At 41.7% G+C, this 21807-nt stretch overlaps 1 protein-coding gene across 1 annotated transcript in view; it reads right to left on the bottom strand.

Annotated features, from left to right (window-relative positions):
* Positions 1-21807, bottom strand: part of LOC102807369 (N(6)-adenosine-methyltransferase subunit METTL3-like) — a 34813-nt gene that overhangs the window by 10926 nt on the left and 2080 nt on the right. The window contains exons 2-10 of the mRNA XM_085500500.1: positions 19132-19322; positions 18349-18422; positions 17493-17559; positions 16709-16782; positions 15915-16032; positions 15198-15285; positions 8540-8622; positions 8407-8443; positions 1527-1582 (exon numbers count right to left, since the gene is read on the bottom strand). Coding sequence (XP_085356626.1) covers positions 1527-1582; positions 8407-8443; positions 8540-8622; positions 15198-15285; positions 15915-16032; positions 16709-16782; positions 17493-17559; positions 18349-18422; positions 19132-19322 — 788 coding nt within the window. The remainder of the gene's footprint in view (positions 1-1526; positions 1583-8406; positions 8444-8539; positions 8623-15197; positions 15286-15914; positions 16033-16708; positions 16783-17492; positions 17560-18348; positions 18423-19131; positions 19323-21807) is intronic.

The following is a 21807-nucleotide window of genomic DNA, read 5'->3' on the forward strand; positions in this document are numbered from 1 at the left end:
GCTGGATGGCCCGAATTTAAATATCAGTGCGTGAACTCTGGAGGTCATTGCCAAATGCCGCACGTAATTCAAACGCGTGGTTATTAGAGTTCAGTCGAAATGTACGTGAATATTGCGATTGAAGTGCGCTGTCCAGAGTTTATTATATTATAGTAAAATTTAACTTGACGCATAGTATGGTTTATTTTACATGTTCACTTCATTTCGAATAAAATAATTCACCATTGGAACATCGATGAATCACATGTATTTAAAATTGTTTTCTTGACTTTCCGTTGAAACCTGACTACTATCATTTTTAATGATTTAAATGCGCCCATGTTTATGTTTGCGTAATTATTACGAATTCAACGCATTATCAGGTCGATAATATTGAAATATTCACAGACCCAATACCCCGGGTCAGCATCCTAACAATAGTAAAAAATAATTTTGCGTAATTATCATGAAAGCAAACATTACACAATTGAAATATTTAGAGCCTGTGCAATATTGTAAACAAATTTGCCTAGTTAGAAAAGCAGTGAACTAAGTAAACAACGTTGATATATTCAAAGCCAGTACAGAGTTGCATACAAATTGCGTAATTTCAGTGCCGTCGGATATAATAAAAATTTTACTAGATCGACGCGCGAACCATGAACGAAAAAGGTTGCTAAGATAACGCGCCAGTCCAGTGCGTGACTTGGGGTCAAACTTCGGTCAACACACACTTGATGCCACCATCGCCGCGCAGCAAGTTTCGCAAAGAAGTACTTGAAGTTCAATTGCGCCCAAAATGATGTCGCTGATCACTCAGTTGTCGCAGCGTGTGTTGTGTTATGTCTATGATGCACCCAGTTTCGACTTTGGCTTGCTTTTCCTTAGTGCATGTTCTTGTTCACGTAAAATGCGACCTCTCACCAATGTATTGAAACACTTTAAATTTATACTTTGCATGATTATATTTGGTCAACGCGAAACATTATTTTTTCTAAACATTTTCTGAGACTATTTTTATCAATGCTGGGTTATTTTTCCAGACAATATGGGCTTCGTAATATCTGCCAAAACATCGCCCGGGCGATCTTTTGGTCCACATTTTTCTAAAAAAAAAACGAATCCTCCATAAGATCGCCCAGGGCGGGGTATTAGCCGAATCCGGTATATATATATATATATATATACAATGTAGCTCCAGAACTGCATTTATTACAAATAAATGGTGTCATAATGTTCAATGCATATATAATACCAAGTTTGAACAAAATCCATCAATACAGGACCAAGATCTGGTTCCAGAATGGCAGAAATGCTTGATTTTCATAAATTTTAGTACAAAAATGGCAGCCATTCTGCCATCTTGAATCAGATAATGAAAGGAAATGAATGGTCATGCATATGTCGTCCAAGAGGTGCGAGTGAAGTTTGAACGTGATTGGACCAGGTATGTCTGAGATACAAGTGGAGACACACACACATAGCAATCCATAAAACTCCTGTAAGATATTCAAGACCAACTGATATATAGCAGCAATGTCACATACCTTGCAAGTATCCATATGAAAACAGGTATTCAAAAATGAACAGTCTCCAAGCGATTCTGAAAAGTACAATTATTAATTAAATGTGTTACGGATGACAACACTTCTTACGCTCATAGCGCTTCACAACAGAGACATTCAACTTGTCCAGATCAATTAAGATCATGCTTCAATATTAGTGCAAGCATAGTTAATATAAACATCATTGTAGAGAAACAAATAACCTTGACATTGTTTATGTTTTATAAGTTTAATAGTACCAAAGTTTTGGATTCATCAACTGACTTATAGGATATGTCTATGAATTAGTGTTCCTTGGAGGTCACAAAATGAACTAATCTAATAGAAGTCTGCCTATGATACATAGGCGGACAAGTATCGCATTAACTGAACCAGCAGTCATTAAGAAAAAATCAAATTGCATTTTTTATTTAAAATGATAATATTTGCTAAAATTTAAGAATTAAAGATATTAAAAAAAATATTTTAATTTGATAGCAGTCTACCCAAACACATATCAAGCAACAGAATTTTCACAACAAATTATAAAGATTACAGAATTCAAGATATGATCACAAAATATCCAACCATGTGTAGATGTTTAGTGATGTGATTTGGACAACAATCTGTACATGTTTTGAATAACTATATGTATATATTTTGTGATGTGATTGGCACTGCCTGATTCTATTGTGTTCACTGCCAGGTTCTATTGTGTTCACTGCCAGGTTCTATTGCGTTCACTGCCTGGTTCTATTGTGTTCACTGCCTGATTCTATTGTATTCACTTGGCTGCCTGATTCTATTGTGTTCACTTCACTGCCTGATTCTATTGTGTTCACTGCCTGATTCTATTGTATTCACTTAGCTGCCTGATTCTATTGTGTTCACTTCACTGCCTGATTCTATTGTATTCACTTCACTGTCTGATTCTATTGTGTTCACTGCCTGGTTCTATTGTGTTCACTTCACTGCCTGATTCTATTGTGTTCACTGCCTGATTCTATTGTGTTCACTGCCTGATTCTATTGCCTTTGTTTCCTGATTCTATTGTGTTCACTGCCTGATTCTATTGTGCTTGTTTCCTGATTCTATTGTGTTCACTGCCTGGTTCTATTGTGTTCACTGCCTGGTTCTATTGTGTTCACTGCCTTGTTCTATTGTGTTCACTGCCTGGTCCTATTGTGTTCACTGCCTGGTTCTATTGTGTTCACTGCCTGGTTCTATTGTGTTCACTGCCGGATTCTATTGTGTTCACTGCCGGATTCTATTGTGCTTGTTTCCTGATTCTATTGTGTTCACTGCCTGGTTCTATTGTGTTCACTGCCTGGTTCTATTGTGTTCACTGCCTTGTTCTATTGTGTTCACTGCCTGGTTCTATTGTGTTCACTGCCTGGTTCTATTGTGTTCACTGCCTGGTTCTATCGTGTTCACTGCCTGGTTCTATTGTGTTCACTGCCTGGTTCTATTGTGTTCGCTGCCTGGTTATATTGTGTTCGCTGCCCGATTCTATTGTGTTCACTGCCTGGTTATATTGTGTTCACTGCCTGGTTATATTGTGTTCACTGCCTGGTTATATTGTGTTCACTGCCTGGTTATATTGTGTTCACTGCTTGATTCTATTGTGTTTGTTTCCTGATTCTATTGTGTTCACTGCTTGATTCTATTGTGTTTGTTTCCTGATTCTATTGTGTTTGTTTCCTGATTCTATTGTATTTGTTTCCTGATTCTATTAGATAGATAGATAGATAACAGCTTTATTACAACCGTGTAGAAAATTTTACATTTCTAATTTGGTGTTTAAAATGTAATAAAGTTAATAATGAATAACTAAAAAAGTAAGTAGGCGAAAGTTGAGTAAATAAAAGTTAAATAAGTGTTATGCAGTGTATTCTTTTGTTTGTTCATTTACTGTTACTCAAGTACACATAGAGGGCTATAATAGTATCTTTATCTTTTGATTGTAAAATATGTTTAAATTGTTTTTCTTTATCCAAATTCAGGAAATTTGCATTTACACTGTTGATAGTGTGAAACATTGCGTCTCTTTGTTTTGTGTACAATTTACAATGTATTAAATGATGTTCCTCATTTTCAACTTCGTTACAATGGGAGCATAACCTGTCTTCCACTGGTGTTTTTGGTTTTGTATAACGACCTTTTTCGATGGCAAGTTTATGGCAACTTAATCTAAATTGAGCTATTGTTTTGACATGTTGTGGGTTGTTCATCACTTTTATGTATTCTTCTTGTTCCAAGGAGTCTTTGAATGTCCTGTATGTGCGTAATTTGGCACTTTCCCTTTTGTTGTCTATATTCCATTTGTTAATGTAATATTGTCTAATTGAATTATTTAGTTTTTGTTTTGTGAAATCTGTGACATTGTTTTTGTTGTAAAGTTTCAAGTTTCGTTCTAAGGTAGTCAACCATGCTCCTGTGTAAGTATTGTTTTCCATGTCTTTTATAGCATAAAAAGCTAAATTGTCATTGTCTATCGCTTTGAGGTGTTTGTAATAGTTAATTGCTGAGCAGTATATTCTGCTTATCAGTGGCTCTCTTCCTAGTTCCATTCTGCATCCAATTTTGCTCGCTCTGTTGCCAATGTTAAGAATTTGACGACAAAAGCGTAGATGATATTGTGTTCACTGCCTGATTCTATTGTGTTCACTGCCTGATTCTGTTGTGTTCACTGCCGGATTATATTGTGTTCACTGCCGGATTATATTGTGTTCACTGCCTGATTCTATTGTGTTCACTGCCTGATTCTGTTGTGTTCACTGCCTGATTCTATTGTGTTCACTGCCTGATTCTATTGTGTTCACTGCCTGATTCTATCGTGTTCATTGCCGGATTATATTGTGTTCACTGCCTGATTCTATTGTGTTCACTGCCTGATTCTGTCGTATTCTCTGCCTGATTCTATCGCGTTCACTGCCTGATTCTGTTGTGTTCACTGCCTGATTCTATTGTGTTCACTGCCTGATTCTGTCGTATTCACTGCCTGATTCTATAGTGTTCACTGCCTGATTCTGTTGTGTTCACTGCCTGATTCTGTTGTGTTCACTGCCTGATTCTATTGTGTTCACTGCCTGATTCTATTGTGTTCACTGCCTGATTCTATTGTGTTCACTGTCTGATTCTGTCTTATTCACTACCTGATTCTATCGTGTTCACTGCCTGATTCTGTTGTGTTTACTGCCTGGTTATATTGTGTTTACTGCCTGGTTATATTGTGTTCACTGCCTGGTTATATTGTGTTCACTGCCTGATTCTATTGTGTTCACTGCCTGACTCTATTGTGTTCACTGCCTGACTCTATTGTGTTCACTGCCTGACTCTATTGTGTTCACTGCCTGATTCTATTGTGTTCACTGCCTGACTCTATTGTGTTCACTGCCTGACTCTATTGTGTTCACTGCCTGACTCTATTGTGTTCACTGCCTGACTCTATTGTGTTCACTGCCTGATTCTATTGTGTTCACTGCCTGATTCTATTGTGTTCACTGCCTGATTCTATTGTGTTCACTGCCTGATTCTATTGTGTTCACTTCCTGATTCTATTGTGTTTGTTTCCTGATTCTATTGTGTTCACTGCCTGATTCTATTGTGTTCACTGCCTGATTCTATTGTGTTCACTGCCTGATTCTATTGTGTTCACTGCCTGATTCTATTGTGTTCACTGCTTGATTCTATTGTGTTTGTTTCCTGATTCTATCGTGTTTACTGCCTGGTTATATTGTGTTCACTGCCTGGTTATATTGTGTTCACTGCCTGATTCTATTGTGTTTGTTTCCTTATTGTATTGTGTTCACTGCTTGATTCTATTGTGTTTGTTTCCCGATTCTATTGTGTTCACTGCTTGATTCTATTGTGTTTGTTTCCTGATTCTATTGTGTTTGTTTCCTGATTCTATTGTATTTGTTTCCTGATTCTATTGTGTTCACTGCCTGATTCTATTGTGTTCACTGCCTGATTCTGTTGTGTTCACTGCCTGATTCTATTGTGTTCACTGCCGGATTATATTGTGTTCACTGCCTGATTCTATTGTGTTCACTGCCTGATTCTATTGTGTTCACTGCCTGATTCTGTTGTGTTCACTGCCTGATTCTATTGTGTTCACTGCCTGATTCTATTGTGTTCACTGCCTGACTCTATTGTGTTCACTGCCGGATTATATTGTGTTCACTGCCGGATTATATTGTGTTCACTGCCTGATTTTATTGTGTTCACTGCCTGATTCTGTCGTATTCTCTGCCTGATTCTATCGCGTTCACTGCCTGATTCTGTTGTGTTCACTGCCTGATTCTATTGTGTTCACTGCCCGATTCTGTCGTATTCACTGCCTGATTCTATTGTGTTCACTGCCTGATTCTGTTGTGTTCACTGCCTGATTCTGTTGTGTTCACTGCCTGATTCTGTTGTGTTCACTGCCTGATTCTATTGTGTTCACTGCCTGATTCTATTGTGTTCACTGCCTGATTCTGTTGTGTTCACTGCCTGATTCTATTGTGTTCACTGTCTGATTCTGTCGTATTCACTACCTGATTCTATCGTGTTCACTGCCAGATTCTGTTGTGTTCACTGCCTGATTCTATTGTGTTCACTGCCTGATTCTATTGTGTTCACTGCCTGATTCTATTGTGTTCACTGCCTGACTCTATTGTGTTCACTGCCTGACTCTATTGTGTTCACTGCCTGATTCTATTGTTTTCACTGCCTGATTCTATTGTGTTCACTGCCTGATTCTATTGTGTTCACTGCCTGATTCTATTGTGTTCACTTCCTGATTCTATTGTGTTTGTTTCCTGATTCTATTGTGTTCACTGCCTGATTCTATTGTGTTCACTGCCTGATTCTATTGTGTTCACTGCCTGATTCTATTGTGTTCACTGCCTGATTCTATTGTGTTCACTGCTTGATTCTATTGTGTTCACTTCCTGATTCTATTGTGTTCACTTCCTGATTCTATTGTGTTTGTTTCCTGATTCTGTTGTGTTCACTGCCTGATTCTATTGTGTTCACTGCCTGATTCTATTGTGTTCACTGCCTGATTATATCGTGTTCACTGCCTGATTCTATCGTGTTCACTGCCTGATTCTGTTGCGTTCACTGCCTGATTCTGTTGCGTTCACTGCCTGATTCCAGTGTTCTCCCCAGGCCTCTGAAGCGACACGGTACCGTGACGCTTGGACACTCGATCGTGATGCTTGCCCTTTGTCCGTGACGCTTGGTCACTCAGCCGTGATGCTTATATTTTTGTTTACAAGTGTCAGTCTCGTCTTGCACGTATTTAAAACAATAACATGTATTGATCAATTTAGGTAATCCTGCTTTTGTTAGCCATACAAAGACAGTGATAAAAACGGAAGTCTGCAATATTTTGCGAAGTCTTTCAAAGGTGCAGAGCCTCCAAATCAAAAAAAAAATAACTAGAATAGCAATAATTTGCCCATTGCACGCAACGGCAACAATGTGACAAAACAAGTCACGGCGTACGTCGGGAAGATCAACCCCGATTTGCTGCACTCTGATTTGTTATCACTCAATCGCTGGTGATATTATTTACTCCAAAATTAAAAAAAGAACAAGTGAAATTAAGTCGCATTGGAAAGAAAAGTATGAATAATTCAACAGCAGACGAGACGGGATGAGACAAAACAAACTCTGACCTCTGGAAATACCCCATTCATAGGGTACCTTAGTACAGAAAAACGCCGCCCTAAGGCGACATAATGCATGTTGCAACATTGTGACCGATGCATGCTGGGCTATCAGGGGTTCTGATCGAGGTAACAAAGATGGCGGCGCAGAATGCATGATTTTCCGCGATGTTTAAAAACAACATCTCGTTGGCAATTTAGATGTAATGCTTATGATAATCATCAATGAATCGTTTTAATAAACAATTTGTGTATTTCACACCAAAAACTCAGATACCGATGATCGCAATAGCAGCGGTGAATACCCGTCCAACGCAATGCCGTCAGCTGACAATGTTGCGGTGATCGTAGCGTTGTACTCACAAGGTATATTGCAATGAAAAATCGACGAACTGCCATTGTAGACATTTTTTTTAATTATTGATTTATTAATTTCAACATATTTCGATATCTTGCCGACTTTATATATTTAACCAAAAAATGTTTTCCCCGACGTTTATATGAACCGACAGTGGTATGGGCACTAAAACTTATACACAATGATGAACCAGTTACATCCATGGATAACAGTATATTCACTGACTGGCTATAACACAAGTTTTTCAATTTTTTTTTCCTTTTTATGATGTTCCATTTCAAACTTTATTTGACTTGATACAAAAACAAAAAATACAATGCAGTAAAACGATATAAAATTTATCAGATATAAAAATATCTTGTCTTTAATTAATTGTAAATTGACAATATTTGTTGGGAAAAACTGATTATTATGCAAATAAAAATTATGCAAATTAGATGCATTGTTATGCAAATTGGCCGTGATGCTTGACATGAAGTCTGGGGAGAACACTGGATTCTATTGTGTTCACTGCCTGATTCTATTGTGTTCACTGCCTGATTCTATTGTGTTTGTTTCCTGATTCTATTGTGTTCACTGCCTGATTCTATTGTGTTTGTTTCCTGATTCTATTGTGTTCGCTGCCTGATTCTATTGTGTTCACTGCCTGATTCTATTGTGTTCACTGCCTGATTCCATTGTGTTCACTGCCTGATTCCATTGTGTTTGCTGCCTGGTTCTATTGTGTTCACTGCCTGATTCTATTGTGTTCACTGCCTGATTCTATTGTGTTTACTGCCTGATTCTATTGTGTTCACTGCCTGATTCTATTGTGTTCACTGCCTGATTCTATTGTGTTCACAATGTCACAACATGTACTACTTACCATCTGTATGTTTATTGATGATTCTTCTAAAATGTAGCTGAAATTGAAAATATAGACATATAATAACAAACATAGGCACAAACTTTGTTTCGTTGAATAAAAGGTATATAAGTAAAAGTGACAAGATACTTACCTTATCACAAGGGGAAGCAGCATTCATTGTTTTCATGCACTCTCCCTTGGTTCCATGTGGACAGAACTCTTTAAGTAGTTTACCTACAGTGATAAAGCACAATTAATATTCAAGCAAGTAAAAGCGAGTCTATACAGTACTGTAAACTCATTAATTATTCACTCAATTTTAATTTTGCCATTTTCACTGATAAATGAAATCCACATGTGAAATTAGGCGAGGGTTCATACCCACCATAGACTCCGGTCAGTCAAAATGACTATTTTGAACTGTAGGCATTAATCAGCGATTTTGCCGGTGACGGAGAGATAGAATCCAGGTCAGGGGAAGCCCCATGACCTCAAGATTCTTTTACCCCTTACGTCACGAACCCACGTGACCGAGGCCACCTGGCAGCGCCACAGGTAGCCGTCCTTCACTCTGGTTCCTTTCTCTCCGCCTCGAGGACTTAGACCAACGCGACGGAAAGAGTGGGTTGGTTGGGGGGGACCTGGAGTCTATGGTGAGTATGAACTATGTGAATAGGCGGGTTCGGAGAACCCTCGCCTAAATTCACTACGTTCAATTACCCACCATAGACTCCGGTCAGTCAAAATGACTATTTTGAACTGTAGGCAGAGTCAGACACCGATAGGTGGCAGGTTTTTCCGAGCAAACAGAAAAAAAAGGAGAATGATGAAAGACTTTCCCCCAGTCCGGGATGAAAAACAAACCCAAAAACCTAAGTTAAGACCCAAGAAGGGTGGTGTCTTACCTTGCCTGTGCTGTCCCAGAAGCAAGAAGCCAATGCTGCTGTGGTGACAGGGTTCGGTGTGCCCGAGAAAGCTAGACCCAAGCCGAACTCGGGGGTGATAAGCTTGAAGTAGGGCCGAAACAGTTCGCATGAGGGCGTAGGTCGACAGAAGCGAAACCTGGGAGCTTCCAGGAAGTACTAGTGGAACAGACAATCTGCCCGCAAAAATGCAGAGACTGACTTATCGCCTATGCGCAGAGGCCCATGCAGTCGTCCGGGCTGGGTCAGCAAACAAGGCCTGACCCGCTACGACGGGGCCTAACCTGAAGAGACCCTGCTCAATAGATTGGGTACCTCCTAGGTAGTAGTTGATGAAGACGTTCTGCGTTCTCCAGAAGCCTGCCCTCAGAATGTGTTTGAGGGGGGGCACCTGACGCCTGAGTTAGCAATCGCACAGACCTCATGTTCTTGTACTTGGTGTCTCTGCAAGGTCTGTGTTGAGGAGGATAGTGTATTATAGACCTCCAGTACAGTCGCAGTAATCCACCTGGGGATGGAAGTCGGGGAAACCGGCTTATCCCGCTTGTCAGGGCCGTAACGCAAAAACATGTGTTTGGTTCCCCGTCTAAAAAACCTGGTACGATTCTCGTAGCAACTCAGCGCTCGGAACGGGCAGAGAAGCAACTCCTCCTGATCCTCCGGACTGACAATATTTGCCAGCCGGAGGATGACAATCGGTTGAGGATCGTGTCCTGGGATTTGGTTCTTGGCCCATGAAAGCGGCACAACCGTTCGCAAAGGATAGTGCGCGCCTAGCTTTGACCGGCGCCTACCTGAGGCAAGGGCCAGTAGGAAGACTATTTTCCACATCAAAAAATTGAGTGGTGCTGATTGGAGAGGCTCAAAAGGCAGTCTGCTTAGAGCAGACAACACAGCCGACAAGTCCCAGTTGGGCGGCTCCCTTGTATGGGGTCTTGGCGTCTAGAAAGCAGTAAATAGTCTCCTAAAAATAGGACAATCGGCTAGTCTTGTTCCCGTACGTTTGAATGGTGGGGCACAAGACCGACCTGTAGCCAACGATCGCTGCGTAGGACAAACCCACTTCGTCAAACAGGTGGACGAAGGAGCCTGCTACCTGGCCAATAGAGAGATGGTATCGATCAATCTCCCTTCCGCTACACTAACCAGTGTATGCTCGCAGCCTAGAAATGTAGGCTGCATTGGTGGAATCCCTGTTCGCCCTGGCCAGGACGTTGGCAGCCCGCTCAGATAAAGCTTTCGTATGTGCGGGTTTAATGAGAGCCTCTATGCGGGTAAGTGATACCCGCTGGGCTCGTGGTAGTGCGCCGTCTGGTTGGGACGGCATGTCCGGTAAATCCGGAAGCATTGCTGGTGTTTCGACTATCGTTTCCGACAGAAGTGGAAACTAGGCCCTGTTTGGCCAATTGGGTGCGACCAATGATAATATGCAGGTGTGCACCTATCGAAGTCTTCTCCGGTGCCCGGTGGACTAGCGGGAAGGGAGGAAAAGCGTACACAACTAAGTGGGTCCGCGGGGTAGCAAAGCGACCCTGGCCCAGGCTCCTGGAGTCAGCAGGAGTGTTACGTACGCCGAGAGCTTGGTGTTCCGGGGTGCGGCAAACGGTCTAACCTTGGACCGTCCACAGCCGAAACAGCCTGGAGGCTACCCACTGGGGTATCAGCCACTCAGTGTTCTGGAGACGGAGTCGCCCTGAAAGGGCGTCGCCAGACTGTTCCTCACCCCTGGAAGGTGGTGTGCGGTTAGCTCCACATTGTATTCCAGGCAACAACGGAGGATTTTGCTCCGCTAGGACTGACAACGATGGGGAATGCGTCCCCCCTCCTTCTTGAAGGAGACCACCGCTGCGGTGTCTGTGCGGAGCAGGACTCTGTGGTCTCGAACTACAGGTAGAAAGCGTGGTAGTGCTAAGTACACTGCTCACAGTTCGAGCCGGTTGATATGGTGGTCCCAAAACTATGCGGGAGCCATATCCTTGGGCTTGTTCGTCCAATAGATGCGCTCCCCAACCCTGGGGGAGGCATCTGTTACCAGAGTCATACCTGCGGCGAGCGGGTCCAAGGGGGCCCCTCTGCCCGAGGTTGGTCAGTAACTACCACCAGGGCAGGGCTTCCTTCACTTGGTCCGAGATCGAAACCCGCCTATCTAGTTCCCATAGGAGAGCTCGGCGTTATAACAAGCGTTATACCGGGCGGCTGCGTAGTGCGGCCTGGGGAACGACCCTTCGAACCGAGGTTATCATTCCGATGATCCGCATTAGTTCACGGAGGGACACCGAGGGAATGCTGACTAGGCATTCGGCTAGGCTGCTTAGCGCTAAGCAATATGCTTGAAATAGCTCGAATACTTGGCCCAGCTGGGCGATTCGAAAGAGAAGGCAACTCGCTAGGTGCATCAGTACGTGCAGGTAGGCCCCGCTTAAGTCTAGCGGGGCTATCCAGTCAAAACGGTGGATGGAGAGAAGAACCCTGAATGGTGTCTCCATGTGGAACCGATCGAGGGGCACGTACTGATTCAGTCTGTCTAGGTCCAAAACTGGACGCCTGCCACTTGTAGATTTGGTACTACGAACACATTTGGGTAGAAGCCTGGACTTAGTTCCGGCTGATGTACCCTGTGTATGGCGTCTTTCCCCAGCAAACTGCTACTTCCTGTCTGATTGCTTCCGCCTTGCGGGAGTCCCCTGGCAGTGCCCAACAGGGGAGACACTGATGGGGGAAAATGGAGATTTCAGCGGTATGCCGTAAACGGATGTCACCACCTGGAAAGGTCCAGGTATCGGTCACCCGCCGTCTTCAAACCGGACTACACCGGCGCAATCTGTGTACGACAGGGATGTGTGGCCATGTGTTCGGCAGTTGCGGGGGGGGGGGGGGGGGGGGGGGCTCCGAGACTGTACCCACCATTCCCTGAACAAAGAGGGTGGAGGGTGTCCAGTCTGCGTCACTGAGGTGGGGACGTACCCCGGCTCAGCTTGTCGGCAAAAACACGTGCGTCTAAGGCCGCGTCTCGTAGCACAGTAGTGGCGTAGTGGCCCTGGCCAAGCGAGCCAGGCAACACTAGGGGGTGTCGCACGTAGATGTGCGGTGGCCCACCAGTAAAAATGACGCCTGGTCTAGGAGGCTGCTGCGTTCTGCCTCCAAGGCCACCAGAGTGCTGGGCACGCATAATAATGCGCTCAAGCAACTCTGCCCTCAGGGCTAGATGGGTCGTCCTCAATTGGCAAAGACACCCATGGAACGCGGCTATCCCCCTTTGCCCGGTTTGCCAAAATCCTGGTACCGGGGTCTGGGGAAGGAGCCTTGGAATCCGGTTGGGGGCGTTTTGGTCTCATCCCACGCTATGGGGTCTGATCCCGAAACACACCGACCGGGTAGCGTTTGGTCCAGTGGGAAGTGTTGTCCAACGTTATCCCCAGCCGGGGGCCTTAAGCATTACATCCTCCGCGGCTGACCAACGCCGCTCATCAACACCGTTTGCGTGCTCTGCGCCCCACTCCGCACTCAGACGGACAGGGGAGAGATGTGCCGACGGGGTTGCTTTGGATCCCGACGCCCGTGATCCCATAAGCGTTGAAGCAACCTTAGGTGGTCGCTTTAGGATCAAGGGTGGGGGTATATACATCGTATCACTGGGATCGATGATACTCCGCCTCACCCCAAAAGCGTGGCTCACCGAGTCATACAGATGGAAGACTCTGAGGGACCACCCGGAGTACCGGCTGTATCCAACGCGAGCGAACTAAGTCTCCTTTAACTTAAAATATGTGAGAGGGAGCGTGTTCGACTGTGCGTCTCATAACAGGGTCGGTTCCCTCTGGGGACGCCCGTGGGTCGGTAAGAAAGGAGTCAAAACCCACAGCGGGAACCGAACACAAGGATAAATTCGTTACCGTTGTACCGTTACCGCGTGACGAGCCCTAGCTGGCTGAAAGTGGGGGGGGGGTCAACGCGTGCCCTGCCCTGAAAGCCCTGCCCCGAGATCGGAGACTTGGCTGCCAGCACCCCGTTGGCATTCAGTGCCCGCGGATCCAGAGAAGGACCGGTGCAATTAGCCTGAGCCTCGGCCACCCCCCAAAATAGTGGGAGAGCCGTGACTGGGAACGGGGGTTCCCCGGAAGAGACGTGTTTGAATGCAAACATGCTTTCATGTCTCTTCCTGCTTGCCCGCCGAGGGGACACAGTGGAGACAGTTCGCTCTGACTGCGTCTGATCTACCCGGCCTGCCCGGGACGCAATTGCCCCGACAGTCCTTCGACCAAAGCCCTCAACTCGGAGGCAAACCCGGTGCCGTGCGAGGAAGGGTCCACAAAGAGACCCGCAACGGGCCCCATAGGAGAAAAGCCTCCAGGGGCACAGCCTCGCTGCAGCCGGTAAAATCGGGTAAACCACCGCCTGAAAAAACAGACTGTGAGGATGCCCTCCGATCAGCGGGGGAGACCGAGAAAAATATCGGTACCTCCACCGTCGGGCCTCTTACTCGACGTCCCGGTACATGAAGTACCGGTAGCCGAGCGTGAGGACTTTCCACTCATGCAAAACACGCAACTCACTTTAACCGATTTGTTTACTGGATGCACGACCTTGCTGTGACGCGGTCAGTCTCAGCGATTTTGATGGCTCTGAAAGAAAATCTCAGGCCTCAGAACTCCAGTGAAAAAAACACGCTTTCACGCAAAAACCCCGAAACCCGCACGTAGACAAAGTATCTCGGATGCGGGTTCTATGCTGGTAAATTCTGAATATAACCACTGCACGGTCGACTCGAAACACGAGGAGACCGGAAAGAAAACGGCAGCGAGCCCTGGTGCTGTCATTACATCTATATATTGCTAAATACATTAAAAATAAAAGACGACATGCATGAGGGAAACGAATTACAGTTGTAAAAGGTGCCGCCATGAAATCAACATGTGACTACGTAGTAGCGCCGGATTTTGATTTCTTTGCTGTGAAAAATACTACACACAAAGGGGAAAACGACACGAGGGTAAAAATGACAAGGAAAACTTATCCTACCAGCTACCATGTCTGATGCCGAGCAGCGGCAACAACCCAAGCTATAAATCCGGACAGGAAAAAAAAAGCAGGCGATCCAGCAGAGCTGGCTAGAGTGAAGGACGGCTACCTGTGGCGCTGCCAGGTGGCCTGTCACGTGGGTTTGTGACGTAAGGGGTAAAAGAATCTTGAGGTCATGGGGCTTCCCCTGACCTGGATTCTATCTCTCCGTCACTGGCAGAATCGCTGATTAATGCCTACAGTTCAAAATAGTCATTTTGACTGACCGGAGTCTATGGTGGGTAATTGAATGTAGTGAATTTACAATATAACTCAATCTTTTCAATGGTAAATTTATTAGTTTAAAATCCAGCGAGTATGATCAAATATCAAAATAGTGACATTAAATAACAATGAAAATAGATGCTTTTACAGTAATACTCTACAGTCTACAACAATTAAACATCCCTTCCCAGGCACAGAGAGGAGTATCCCTTTCCATTCACGGAAGAGTATCCCCTCCCATTCACAAAGAGTACCCCTCCCATTCAGACAGTTCCACTTTGTATTCACTATTGTTTTCACCACCACCATAGAATTGACACAGATGTGTGCACAATCTGATTCTCATCAAACTACATCTGACAAAATGACCATACAATTCTATTTCACATGGTCAGCAACCAATCAGAAATCATGTTACAGAATGCCTTCTAGAAAGGCAAAGTTTTATTGGTTGACAAATATCCTTTGGGAGAACTACCTGAGCATAATTTTGATAGGTAGTTGGTCAGGTGTAGTTAGGCAACATACTCCAACAATCAGAGTCACTACAATAGATTTTAATCTATTGACTTGAAAGTGTAGCATTCAATTCGCTCAATGTACCTTGTGATTTAAACTTCTCCACGACGGACTGTTCTTTAGCAGTTGGTTTGCTCAGCAAATCAAAGATCTCTTCACCCATTTTTTTGTTCTGCAAATATTTAAGATAGATTCATTGTATTTTGAGAATGTAATTGATGTACATTGTAGTGCATTTAATTTGTGAACAGGCGTTTCTCCAGTGGCACCCTTTGTGGTTAACATTGACACTTGTTTCGAATGACATAGATTTTATCTGCCATTTTTGTTTTGAATCTTCAGTGTATTGTGGACTATTTTTGTGTGATAGTTGGAGCTGTTTGTGGATGTAGAGTGGAGTGTACGAGTGGAGTGTACTAGTGTTGTTGCCATAACGTGTCAGCAAATCAAATATCTATACAAAGGTTCTATACTCAGATATACACATTTTTACAGTTTTACATATGCATTCGTTCAGCCGGTGAAATAACAGCAACTTAATAGCTCTTTGTTGTTAGAAATACATACATATGCACATGAAATAACTCTTGATTAGGCCTCTAAAAAACTAAGTTTCTGGTCAATTTGTTTTCTGAAACTGATGTTGGTACGTGTTCAGTGTCATAAAACTTGTGCTTTCATTTTTATGTGTCATGAAAACTGAATGAATGTCTGAAAAATCACCTGCGACACACTTTTTAACTGATGTGTGTGAGGTATAGAAACCTGAATATATTATCAGAAAATGTAACAGGTACTAACCGCTTGTTCTCTTATAGATGGCATTGCTAACAGACTCTCTATACTATCCACTGCATCATCTGTTGAGATCTGTCTATTCACTATTTTAACCGACTGTACGTCTCTAGATGGAGAGTTACTGAAAACAAGCAATAACACACAGATTGGCAGCACCAACAAAGGATGATTTGAATCTGTATACAAGTCCAGTACCACAAAACCAATATTCTACTTTGGCAGATTTGCTTGAAATGGTCATTTAAATATATTGCTGCGGGTTTCTTCTGTATTCTGTTTGGGGGTAGGGGTACGAAGGTAACAAGGGGAAGAGGGTGGTCATTCTTAGTTGACTCTATGCTGACTAAAATATTGTAAAAAAAAACACCAAATAATTTCAAGAATAAAATTTGACTAGAAACTTGTAGGTAAAGCTGTAGTGTCTGATTCTCAGTACCCGGTATCTATTATGCAGCATATTTATTTGTTATTTATGCTTATCAATACAGTATAGTTGCCAATCAGTGGTAGGGTGAGGCACAAGACGCAAGTTAACAATACAATACAATGTAGTTAAGGACACACACTCAATCAGTAGTACAAGGAGTACATACCATATTTTAAACCCAACTGGACTATGAAAAATTCACAAACACTAAATAATTTTTTTCTTTTGATATAGAAAAGACAGACATTTTACCAAAAAAAGTTTGAAGTGCTAACAAAACTGATAGACTACTGCACATTTCCACAGTAGGTCAGCCAATCATCCACAATTTTTATAAAACATTAGCACTGGACATTTAACAAAAAATTACCTTTCTCGCTTTCGTTTCTTGGAAATCGATTTACCTTTATCTTTTTCATTTATTTGATCAAACACAGCTGTTAACTGAAAAAGTTGACATGGATTTAATTATAACAGATTTCATTTATCAGCAAAATTAATTAAACAAAATTATAACAAAGTTAATGCATTCAGAGTACATGTACTTTGATGGGAAATCATTTATATTGTAACAACTATGGTTTATGAGTAATTTTCATCAATCAACAAAGATACATTACATTTATTTTGTTTCCCTAAAATAAAGTAACTTACAGTAACATTCAGTGATTATGAGAAGAGTCACTAAAGAGAGGAAAATTGTATGCTCTGTTCTGTACAAGTGTCTTATATCAAAGACCAAGGAAATCAGAGAGCATTTTACTCTGTGGTGTTTTGTAAACAAGCACTCATAACTAAAGAGTGTCTGCTCTGATATAAACACCACTACTGCTGTGGGATTTGAACCTGGCTCCTTTAGTTGAAGAAGAGTTGTGCTAACCACTAGACCAACAACGACTCTTCAACTGAAGGCGAGAAAATGTATGCTTTGTATGAGATCAGAGGTCAAAAGACTTAAAACAACTGACAGGAATTGATAGCACATTAAATCATTTATGGTGCTAATAAAACAGACAGTCATGATTCCAGACAATCTGTAGTGTAGATAGAGCACCAATGAGGAGAAATGAAAAATTACAGACCGTTTCGGTTTCAGTGATTTCCATATGTGCACTTCTATGAAATACCATACAATCTTATTAAGAGTTACTTACCTTAGACTGTTCAACCGATGTCACTAAGATACAGGTCTGTCCATCTGGAGTACCACCTTCTTTTATCCTAATACATGTAAATAAATAAATAAATAAAAATAAATAAATAAATAAATAAATAAATAAATAAATAAATAAAGAGCTCCTGATGATTATAAATGATGCAAAGAAAACAAGTCATTCATAACTGATGGAGACTACCACCCCACCCCCTCAGAACAAAATATGCACAAAACCCTACTGTAGTTGCTTTATTAGCATATGAGCTTATGTCAATCACAGAAGTGTATAAATGATAAAAATGACTAATATCATTTATTATACAACAAACATGATTTTATATGTAGTTGTATTAGAGGTGTGCTGATAGAACAAATACGGTATACTTCAGTTGTTGTTTTTTTGTGCATTTTCGGTCTGTGTGTTATCTGTTTTTATAGCATTTGTACAATGTCTTGTGTTCACTCATGTCTGTTTCTAGTTTGTATTGTTTTGTATCCTTTTGTAGGCATTCTTTATTTATGTTATTTTTCAAGGCTTTAGATGCAACATCTACTGATGTGAGTAACAATTTGATCTAAAAACAGAAACATAATTTACGTGTATTTTCATTTGAAGCACTCAAGTCATCGCACCATGTCACATTTAATATTGGACCCATAGCGCCGAATACATTGCGTGTAAAATACTGTAACATTATTTGTTTACAAGTAATCCAACTTTAGCACTTTCTGCGTTACGACTGTAGCACTTGTTTTCTATCAACACTTTACACACATTTCACAAATAATTCAAAAAAACTGGAATTTGTTTTAAGCCCGACGCTACATACATTAATTTCAACTATCACACTTACTCAATTAACTCCTGAGCAGAAAACTTTTGTAACAGACTCTCAATAGGACCCTGGGAGACTTCTGTATTCAGTAACTGTAAAAAACAAGACAAATGTCACAGTCGCCATCTTTGAAAAAGAAATACATGGCCTAAGATAACATGTTGTATTATCAGTGGAAAAAGAAGATTTATTCATATAGAATTTTCCCAAGCCACATGTAGGACTGGTTGTGAATACTGTTATTAAATCTGTCAACATCGGCCTACCACACTTCCAAAGAACATTGGCTGGCGTTATTTTATTTTATCTCTAAGCTATGCATGTGCAGAATAGTGCCACATGTCCACACACAGTGATTAACATTGTATATTCAGCAAGTACCCCAGCTCCTCCGTTTTTTTCTTTGCTTTGCTACTGAAAATAGACTCCAGTACATTTGCTATACGATTTCTTTGCGCTCAGAAATTGGACGTGGCACATTTATGCAAGATTTTAGGATTTGTCCAGATGCGTTTGAGACAGCTATTTCATCTTTAATATTCTGAATGCATGACAACATACATACAGTAAAATTGAATGTTTTATTAGAAGTAGCAGCTGACGTCAGCTGCTACTCTTGCTAGAACATATCAAACCAGTGCAAAGGAAATGTCACACAATCCCTAAAACTGTTGCCCAGCTTTCTTGGCGATCACAAAAAAGAGCGTCTAGGGATGCTGCAAAGTCAATTGGTGTGGGAGTTAGGTATATGTGAACATTTTGCACCTGCTGTAATAGGTGAAGTTCACTGTAATACTGTACCTTTGTAAGTTTATTCTGAAGCGATGGTGAATCTGTTGGCAAACACAATGAGTGATTACAAAGTACTTCCAGTAATTTGTACTCCACAGTAGGGTCAATCTTTGTAATAGGGTCTTCTGAGTTCGTGGGTGCCGGACTATCACTTCGAGAAGTACTACCAATCTGACTGCTGATTGGAGCTGCAGTGTCCTCTGTAGATGACAGATATGAATGTTACAGGTATGCATGCAATTCTGTTTTGTTTCATCATGAAGTTTTGTCAAAACAAACATTTCCAAGGATAAACCAGCAAATAAAAATGCAAAATGGTTGTAATACTGTAAAAGAATGAAGACACTATTCATGTCGATATGAAGAACAAATTTCTTCAGCTTTCTTCAGGTAATCCTTTTTATACCACACAGTACATAAATTTGATTGTTCAATTTTTAGTGAATAGTCAAACTTGGCCAGGTTATAACAATCTAATACGACCAGATGCAAGTGGTATAGGGTTGATGGGTCAATAATTATCACATTCTGTCCTGTCAAGTCTATTTTATGTGTTTTTATATAGTGTCATTTCATTTTCAGATGATACTTTGGCCACACAACATGCTCAGTGATGCTACCGTTTAGAGTTAGGTGTTAATGCGACTTATTTTACCATGACACGAGTCAGGGCCGTCCATGAATGATAAAATGTGTTGTTAGTGAATCACATGAAAAAATTTTGCTTCATACAAAATAGATACAAATTATTCATTTTGCTTTTCCATAGCAGAGCCAGACGGTTACTGATGCAATGTTTGTGATTTTTCTTTGTAAACATGTGTCACTAAAATCAACAACATACATGTAGGATTCACAGTCAATTTGTCTCAATTCACATTTATCTCACCCATTTGTCCCACAAGTCGATTCATCCCAATTCATTTCCATTCCATTTCACGTTCGTTCCAGTTTTTGTTTTGGTCAGCATTACGATCTTGGGTAGGGTGATGTCGATTTCTATGTTTGTGTACAAGGAGTTGAAATCGGCGTACGGTGTGTGTCTTGTCAGTTTCTGTTGCAGGTTACAGTATACGGTTACTGACATGCTTGCTGACTACCCAGCACCACCACACTGTATACTGTATAACCAAAGACACTAGAAAAAGAACTAATAACTGTACGTTGCGTATAGGGCATATTTGTTTGTAGTGGGCTAACCTTAAATCTGACGAATCTACTTGTAGGACAATTGGCTTGTGGGACGAATGACTTGTGGAACGAATCAACTTTGAGACAGATAAACTTGTGGGAAGAATAAACTTGTGGAACGAATAGACTTTGGGACAAATCGACCGCCCCCCCCATGTGTAGCAGTCATGGCAGTTATTGAAATCAACAACAAGCTAAGTGTCAATGGGCATGTTGTGTGAGAGATGTATCATCTGAAACTGAAATGAAGGTGATAATCATTGACCCATTACCCATCAGCCCGCGACCAATTGACACCCCTGCAAGTTCGACTGTATTCTTAGTTAAGAGTGATTCCAGTTTGTTTTGATATTAGGCAGTCTACGTGCCCTGTAGTGTGTATGTACGCACTAAATGGCAGAGCTCCAGAAGGAGTACCTACACTGTATGCAAATTTTTTTTTTAAATATGCTAATTTATTCATAATGTAGCAGTTTCTGTGCTCATGAATATTCATTAATTTGTGGGTCAATACATTTTAAAAGAGTTAGAAAGGGGGATTAGCAATCCTTAGGGGGTCAATACAAAAGGGACCCATTTGGAGAGCAGCCATGCTCCTCGTGTCTGTTGTTGCACGTGACCTACAGCTGTCAACTGTGTTCGTTCTTCGACTATGTTTGTTCTTCGACGACTTCGACTGGCTTCCATGTGGGGTAGTATTCTTGTGTTCTGTTTTCCTGACTTGAGTTTTTGAATCTGCTGTTTATGATTTTAACGTCTTTCATGTCTTTTGTAGGAGTGTCCAATCCGTGATTCGAACTTGCGATCTTTGAGTTCCCAGCGCACTGTCTTGTCCACTGTACCACGAGTGTCTTCACACAGGAGTTAGGATTTAAGTCCTACATGTATTCATAGGAGCACTGTCTTCACTAGCATTCAAAAATCTAACTAAACATACTGGATTCGAACCAGCGATCGCTCACATTGCTGACATAGTACAAATCAACTGAGCTATTTGGGTAGTCATGCAAATTAAATAATTTGTTGTCATATTTAGCTTTATTGCCAAATGGTGTTTGCGAGAAAAAGATGGGCAGGCAAGGGAATTGAACCCAGGTCCTCCTGATCACTATGTAGAGAACTGACCCACAAGACCACAATGGATTGACTGGATGTGTTTGCATTTGATAAGACTATATAGTGTGTATATATATAGAAATACAACATATTTTTATTATTGAGTTACAATTGTCCAAAAAATTGCCAATTTTGTGTTTTTACTTGTGTAAACTATATGCATGCCATAACCCGTTAGTGTACATCTTGCCAATTGGGTGTTTGCCATTTGCGTTGCCCATACCTGACCCGACCCTAACCCTAATGCCAAGACACGTTCCTGTTAATAATTCTGTTGCCCATACCTGACCCGACCCTAACCCTAATGCCAAGACACGTTCCTGTTTATAATTGCTCAATAATGATACTCTGTTGTGCACTGTCTGCGGGTAAGTTGCA

Source organism: Saccoglossus kowalevskii, chromosome 6 (assembly GCF_978046115.1).
Source record: "Saccoglossus kowalevskii chromosome 6, keSacKowa6.1, whole genome shotgun sequence".
Taxonomy (NCBI): Eukaryota; Metazoa; Hemichordata; class Enteropneusta; family Harrimaniidae; genus Saccoglossus; species Saccoglossus kowalevskii.